The 7,551-nt window shown below is 63.7% G+C and overlaps 1 protein-coding gene across 3 annotated transcripts; it reads left to right on the top strand.

The window, feature by feature from the left end:
* Window positions 1–351: 351 nt before the first annotated feature.
* BTC (betacellulin) lies at window positions 352–7,460 on the top strand. 3 transcript variants are annotated; one of them, XM_071808261.1, is made up of 6 exons: window positions 352–452; window positions 3,609–3,704; window positions 4,794–4,911; window positions 5,022–5,168; window positions 5,455–5,562; window positions 7,250–7,460. In XM_071808261.1, the coding sequence occupies exons 1-5, from the start codon at window positions 377–379 to the stop codon at window positions 5,558–5,560; spliced, it is 543 nt and encodes a 180-aa protein (XP_071664362.1). In that variant the 5' UTR covers window positions 352–376; the 3' UTR covers window positions 5,561–5,562; window positions 7,250–7,460. The 3 variants fall into 3 exon arrangements, 2 of the variants coding, with proteins under 2 accessions (XP_071664362.1, XP_065693786.1); XM_065837714.2 differs by lacking the exon at window positions 7,250–7,460 and adding an exon at window positions 5,657–5,751; XR_010651339.2 differs by lacking the exons at window positions 352–452; window positions 3,609–3,704; window positions 4,794–4,911; window positions 5,022–5,168; window positions 5,455–5,562 and adding an exon at window positions 6,117–6,456.
* The last annotated feature ends 91 nt before the right edge of the window (window positions 7,461–7,551 follow it).

The following is a 7,551-nucleotide window of genomic DNA, read 5'->3' as shown; positions in this document are numbered from 1 at the left end:
CCGGCCCAGAGCCCCACTCGGAAATGGGGGCGGTGGGATGAGGGGTCCCCCACTGGACCCCCGGGGATGCTGCTGGGGGTGAGGCACCGGGGACAGCGCCTGCCCGACACCTCCTGTGCTGCCCACTCCCGGCGGGACGACCAGCGGGGACACGCGTGGGGGTGGGAAACAGGCGGGGGGAGGGACACGCGTGGGGAAGTCCCGGTACCACCCGGTGGGGCTGCCCGGGGATGTCCGCGGCGGGGCAGGAGCGGGGCAGCGGGAGGAGGAGGAGGAGGAGGAGAAAGAGGAGGAGGGCGGCGGTGCCGGCAGCGGCCGCCCCGTCCCGCCCCGCCGCAGCTGCCGGGCACCGGGGCAGGCGGAGGCGGCGGCGCGCATGGAGGCAGCGGCGGCCCCGGCGGCCCCGGGTGGCGGTCCCGGTCCCCTGCTGCTCTGCCTGGCCCTCGCCTCCGGTAAGCATGGGGCAACCCGGGGCGGCGGGGTCCCCATGTCCTCCTGGACGGTCGCGGTCCCCGGCTGGGTGCCGGTGTTCCCCCTGTCCCGGCCCGGTGTCCCCCGCTCCTCCCGGTGTCACCCCGCGTCCCGGCCCCGTCCGGCTCTCTGTCCCAGCCCGGTGATGCCCCTGGTCTGTCCCGGTGCTCTCCGGGTCCCACGCCGGTGATCGTGCACCTGCCTCTCGGTCCCAGACCCGTGCTCCCCCGTGCCTGTCCCGCTGCCGCCCCATCCAGTCCCACTGCTCCCCTGCTCACAGCTCACTGAGCCCCTGTGTCCCCCCGTCCCACCCCATTCCAACGCTGTCCCTATCCCATCGCGCTGATCCCTGTGTCGTCCTTGTCACATGCCATCCCAACGCTGCACCTGTCTCATCCTGCTGAGCCCCTGTCCCACGCCATCCCAGTGCTGCCCCTGTTCTATCCCACTGAACCCTGTGTCCCCCCTGTCCTGCCCCATCCCTGCCCCACCACAGTGCTTGCCATGCCCACCTTAGTGTTCCTCCAGCCCCATACCTGTGATTCCTTGTGTCCCCCTCACGGTCCCACCCCAGTGCTTCCTGCATGCCCAGTCCTGTCCCTGCCCTTCCCTGCACCCATCCCAGTGCCCCCCCGTATACCCCCAGTTCTCAGTGTGGTTCTCCCCACCATCCCAGCCTGGTGCTTCCCCACATCTGTGCCAGTTTGGCTCCAAATCCCTTGGGGCCAGGGTGTCCTGGCCAGAGGCTGGGATGTTTTTTACCACCTGTAGATGGGACATTGGTCATGTACGCCCAAATCCCCACGTTTCGCCATCCTTGGCAGCACTGGGAATGGGGATGCAGGGAGAGGAAGCCAGTATTTGGCAAGAACATGAGTGTTCCTGTGTTAGAGCCAGGGTTCTCCCTGTTGTGGGACCTGGACATTTAAATAGCTCAGAGCCCTCGTGAAGGCGGGGAAGGGAAGATCCTGTCTTCCCACCTCATTGGAGGTATTTGGGTTGGCTGGATTTGGGGGGAAACGTGAGCCAGCAGCCTGTGGTGCTGCTCCTCAGCCAAAACCCACCCGGCAGCAGTTCCTGAGTGATCGGGCAGCAGGTGAAACAGGAGCTGCCTGCTCAGGGCTGGCAGGAGATAACCACAGCTGGGCTTGGTGATACCCCCCAGCAAAGAGCAGCAGCCCCCGGGGTTTTTGGGGAGCCCTCCCCTCCACAGGGAGCAGTTTGGGTTTGGCCCTTCAGCAGATGCTTGGCAAAACCTGCCAAACCTGTGCTGGCAGGAGGAAACCAGGGGCAGCCAACCTGCTCTGCGGCCGCGGTGCCACCAGGCTGGCAAAGCCTCGGGCGGCTGCTCCCCTGCAATTTGGGCTCTCCCGGGGTGGTGTGGGGGGGGTGTTGTGGCAAAACAATCCAGTGTTCGGAATGCTTCTGTGGATTATCTCTGCCTGCTTGGGAAAGGATGTGGCCTTAGGTAGAGGAGCTGCTCTCTGTGAGTATCAAAGGGAGGAGGTTGCTTTGCACCCACAGCTCCTGGGTGCTGGGACCTGGGTGTTGGGGTGGCCCCCCAGAGCTGGCGGTGCCTCTGGGCAGGTCCTCGCCGAGGGGCTGCCAGCCGGGAGGATGCCAAAGCACCGCATCTGCTTGCATTAAGGGTGGAGATCTCATCCTGCTGGGGATCTTTCCATGCCGAGCTGCCAACTCGGTCACCAGGGATGAAGTCAGCCTCCCGCCCCGTGCCGCCTGCAGCCTGTTCCCTGGGAGCAGGGCAGACAAACACCCCATGGCTCATCCCCGGGCTCCCACCGGCCAGATGGGGTGGTGGGCTCCATCCTCACCCCGCCAGGCCCTTCCAGCGGGCAGGGGGATGCTGGCCAGCAGGGAAGCCCCGGTGCAGGCTCAGCCCCAGCGTGGTTGCAGTTCTGTCACCCAAAGCACGTCATCACAGCGGCAGTGGCTATATATAGCCAGGAGGGACGTATGTGCTGGGAACACCACTGCCACAGGCCAGGGGATACAACTGAGGCTGGCCAGGGAGCCCCCCCCGCTGCCGGGGTGCCAATGGGAAAACACGGGGTACCAGGGGCTGCCCAAACTGCCCCCTCCCCACGAAGCCATGGCTGAGCTGCGAAGCGCAGGCAGTGGGGCTGGGAATGCACCTTTCCTCGGTGTGCTGCCCCCGCGGGAGCCACCCAGCACCCTGCCCCAGCAGGCAGGACCTGTCCCTGCTCCGGGGTGCCAGCGCAGGCGGGTGAGTCCCCGGGAGGGCTGCGCTGGGAGCGGGGCCGTGCTGAGTCAGTGCTGGTATGTCAGCGATCCGGTTACCGCCGCCGCGACGTGCCGGGGCTGAGCCGGCCCTCGGCTTCGTCCTGCGGCCGTGGTGAGCACCGTTACCCCCTTCCCAGCTCCGGGCATCCCATGTCCCAGTGCAGCGGCGACCGACACTGGGAACGATGTTTGCAACGGGGGTTTAGCTGCGCTCAGCGCTTGGGAACTGGAAGGAAACGGGATGAATTGCAGCGCTGCCATCCCCTCGGTCTCATGGCTGGTGTGGTTTTTTGGTGCCCCTGAAATCCAGGCTCTTCAAAAAGGGGCAGTGCAGTGAGATGGTTCTCCCTGGGGATCCCTCCTTGCAGCCTCCCCAGGCAAAGGGGCTGCTGGCTGCCCATGGGCAGGGCTGTGCTCCCCAAAACCCACCCCTGGAATCCCTGACCCCTGCAATGGGGCACAGAATCATAGAATCACCCAGTGTCCCACCTGCCATGAGCAGGGACATCTGCACCAGCTCAGGGTGCTCAGAGCCCGTCCAGCCTGGCCTGGGATGTCTCCAGGGATGGTTCATCCACCCCCTCTCTGGGTACCTGGGCCAGGCTCTCACCACCCTCAGGGCCAACAATTTTCTTCCGCATGTCCAGCAGCAGCGGGCAAAGCGGCTGGGGCGCGGGTGGGTGGAGGAGGCAGGCGGGGACCAGCTTTCCCTTCTCCTCGCCCAGGGAAAAGCTGATGCTGTTTGAGGGAGGGGGGCGGCGAGCGCAGCTGCGGAGCCCTTTGCCCGTCCCCTCCCTGCGGCTGCGGTGGGGCGGCAGCAAGGCTGTCAGGCTCTGGCCGGGCTTCCCCTCTGATCCACCTCCACTGCCTTTCAGGTTTGGCGTTTTTCAGCTGCGTGGGCGCCGACACCAATGTCACCGCTGGCCATGGCACGGATGGGCTCTCCTGCAGCGCGGCCGAGAGCTGCACAGGTAAAACGTGGTGACAGCCACACGAGGATGCTCGGGGGAGATGGTGGTGTTGCAGGGGAGGGTGGCGGTGGATGGACTGAGCATCTCACAGCATCCCAGGCTGGTTGGGGTTGAAGGGACCTCTGTAGATCCCCAGCCCACCTGCTAACGCAGGGTCACCAGAGCAGATCACACAGGGTCACCAGAGCAGATCACGCAGGGTCACAGAGCAGGATCACGCAGGGTCACCAGAGCAGATCACACAGGTGAATCCAGGTGGGTTTGAATGTCTCAGAGAAGGAGACTCCACACCCGCTCTGGGCAGCCTGGGCCAGGCTCTGGCACCTCCCAGCAAAGACGTTTCTGCTCATGTTCAGATGGAGCCTCCTGTGTTTCAGTCTGTGCCCGTTGCCCCTCACCCTGGCGCTGGGCACCGCTGAGCAGAGTCTGCTCCATCCTCTGACACCCACCCTGAGATATTGATCATTGATCACATCCCTCTCAGCTCCTCCAGCTGACCCCCAGCTCTCTCAGTCTCCTCATCACAAAAATGCTGGAGACTCCTCAGCATCTTTATGTCCCTGCGCTGGACTCTATCCAGTAATTCCTTGTCCTTCTTAAACTGGGGAGCCCAGAACTGGGCACAGAAGTCCAGATGCGCAGAGCAGAGCAGGAGGACAACCCCCTTGATCTGCTGACCACACTCGTACTAAGGCACCCCAAGTACCACTGGCCTCTTGGCCACAAGGCCACGCTGCTGGCTCATGGTCACCCTGTTGTCCCCCAGGTTCTCCTCTGCAGAGCTGCTTTCCAGCAGGTCCACCCCAACCTGCGCTGGCGCGGGGGGTTGTTCCTGCCCCGGTGCAGGGTGCGGGGGAGAGGGACGAGGCTGAAGGCCGAGCAGGATGTTTTGTCTAGCACAGCCGCCATGGATGTGGGATGCGACCGGGGCAGCCGTGTCACCCCCAAGGACACATGTGCCAGCTGCTCTTTGCCGCTGGCCAGGCTGGGACCTGCTGTGGGGATGAACCAGCTCTGGGATGCTGCCACCTCCGGGCAGAGCCATAACCCCTCCAGGGAGGGAATTCTTTGTCCTTGTCACCTCCCCAGGTAATGTGACACAGCTGCGACGGCAAGGTCACTTCTCCAGGTGCCCGGAGGAGTACAAGCACTACTGCGTCAAAGGGAGATGCCGATTCCTTGTGGCCGAGAAGGCGCCAGCTTGCGTGTAAGCCACCGATGGTGGGGACAAAGTGACACAGTGTGGGGGGCGGGGGAGGAGAGGGGTACGGACACCAGGGCGGTTTTTCAGACCCCTCCTCCGCCTCCCCTGCGCAGGTGTGAGCAAGGGTACACAGGGGCTCGCTGCGAGAGGGTGGACATCTTCTACCTGCGGGGTGACCAGGGACAGATCGTCATCATCTCCTTGATCGCAGCCATCGTCACCCTCATCATCTTTGTCGTCTGCGCCTGCCTCTGCAGTCAGTATGTGGGGGAATGGGGGCGAGGGGCGGGGAGGGAAGGGGCAGCCCCAGACTGGGGGTGAGTCCTGCCCACCTGCACTGGACAAGACCAGGTTTAATTTGGGATGCACTGCTGAGGCGAGACACAGCTTCTGAAGGTGCTGAGAGGGTGCAAGGGGCATTGTTTTGGGGCTGGAAACCATGTGTGATCCTATCCAGGAGTAGGGTAAGAGCAGAGGGAGGAGCAGCGTTGCTGCAGTGCCTCATTCTATTTTTTTTTGTTTCAATTATTATTTCCCTCCTCCAAGTCACTGTCGGAAGCAGCGGAGGAAGAGAAAGGCAGAAGAGATGGAGACACTAAACAAGAATTTGCCTTCCAAAAGTGAGGACGCGCTGGACACGGACACGGCGTGAAGGTGCGTGGGGCCGGGGGGCGGCTGAGCCTGGGGGAGGGGACACCCCCGGTTGGGGGGCGGCTGCTGGGGCTGCAATCGTCCCCTCTCTCCGCAGGAGCTCCAGGTGCCTGCGGGCAGGTCCCGGACAGAGGCAGCGGCGGGCAAGGGTTAAAACCTACAATGGCTTCAATAAAGGGGTGGTGGAAAGTGTCCGCATGTCGCCGTGGTCCTTACGGGTCCCTCTTGTCACCAGCCCGGGGGGGGGGGTCAGGCCGAGCCGTGCCCTGAGATCCCCTCAGCCCAACCCCACCAGCGACTCTTCCCAGACACCTTCCCCCCCCTCCCCGATGCGGGAACCCCGGTTCTCCCCCCGTCAGGTGAATGGGACACGGGAAGCTGTCACCGGTACCGGGTGAGCTGCTGTGCCGCCCAAAGACCACCGGGTGGCGCTGCGCTCTGCAGTGCCGCGCTGTGTCCGCCAGACGGCGACACTGTGCGGGAGGGAGGGGCGGGGTCGAGGGCGGGGCGTAGGGGCGGGGCCGAGGTGTGCCGGCCCGAGAGGGGCGTGGCCAAGCCACGCCCGGACGCGCCCCACGAGCGCAGCTGAACCCGCGGACACGTGATTCGGCGGCCTCCGAGGCTTCAAAAGCTCCCCCGGGCCGCCAGGGGGCGCCGCTCCGGCGGGCGCACGCGCAGAGGCGGGAGCGGGAGCGGGGCCGGCGGGAGCGGGTCCCGGTGCGGGCTCTGCGCGGCGGGGACTCTGCCGGTCCCGGACCCCCTTTGGTCCCGGTCCCGGACCCCTTTTGGTCACGGACCCCCTTTGGTCCCGGTCCCGAGCGCTGCGGCGGGAGCAGAGGCTCATCCCGGCGCCGGGCGAGGAGCCCGTTCGGCCCCGAGGCGGCGAGGACGTGCCCGGTGAGTGTCCCGGGGGCTCGGGGAGCGGGGCTGTGCTCGGGGCTTCGCCCCTCGTCCTGCTGCAGGCCGGGGAGGGGGCTCCCGTCCCCCGGCAGGGCTCCCCCGGGGCTGGAGGCTGCTGGGGGTGCAGGGGGGCCCCGCGGTTCTGAGCCGGGGCCGGGCCGGGCTGGGGGGTGTTCGGGGAGGCGGCAGCGGGCGCTGGGGGGTCCGGCCAGAGCCGCTGGCCCCGCTGGGCTGGTGGGGGCCGGGGGCTTTGGCCGCGGGGGTTTCTGCTCCAGCTCGGCCTGGGGGGCCGGGTTGTGGCCCCGTTTGTGGGTTCTGCACCAGTTTTGTTGTTCGGGGGTCTGTGGTTTTGGGGGAATTTGCAGCCGTGGTTTTTGGGGTCTGCACCTTTTGTTTTTTGGTGTCTGCAGCTTTTGTTTTTTGGTTTGTGCCCAAGTCTTTGTTGCATTGTGCACCCGTGGTTTTGGGGTTTGTGCACCCGTGGTTTTGGGGTTTCTGCACCTGTTGTGTTTGAGTTTGTTCAGCTGTTGCTTTTTTGGTTTCTGCACCTGTTGGTTTTGCTGTGTTGCCCCCATAGTAGTTGGTGTATGCACCTGTTTATTGGCAGTGTTCCAGATTGTATTTGGTCTGGGTTTGTGCTTGTGCCTCTTTTGTTGGGTGTGTACCCCAGTTTATTTGGTGGGTACCATTTATTCTTTGCTTTGTGTTTGTGCTTCTTGTGTTTCACATGAAGTTTGTGTGTGGCTGCAGTTGAGTTCTGGTTCTGATTTCTCTCTCTGGTCTCTTTCAGCTCCAGTGTGTGCAGCTTCCAGCTTGTTTGTGGTTCCAGCTCCTCTCCAGCTGCTTCTGGTTCCAGTTCTGCTCCAGCTCCAATTCAGCTTGTGCTTGTTCCAATGAGCTTGGCTTTGGGCCAGATCGTAAATCAATCACTGTCACAAGCTGCATATGAATATGACCTGTCATAATTAATCATGAATAAAGATGAACTAATTATCTAATAAGGAGTCCAGTGGTTGTACAGTCCTTGAACAAAAGGAGTAAAAAAAGGGGGGAAAATCACTTTTCGCGCCAGAAACTAAGTCCAACACCTGA

The sequence above is a fragment of the Patagioenas fasciata genome, chromosome 4 (genome assembly GCF_037038585.1).
Source record: "Patagioenas fasciata isolate bPatFas1 chromosome 4, bPatFas1.hap1, whole genome shotgun sequence".
Classification (NCBI taxonomy): domain Eukaryota; kingdom Metazoa; phylum Chordata; class Aves; order Columbiformes; family Columbidae; genus Patagioenas; species Patagioenas fasciata.
This window is presented reverse-complemented; position numbering and strand designations above follow the sequence as displayed.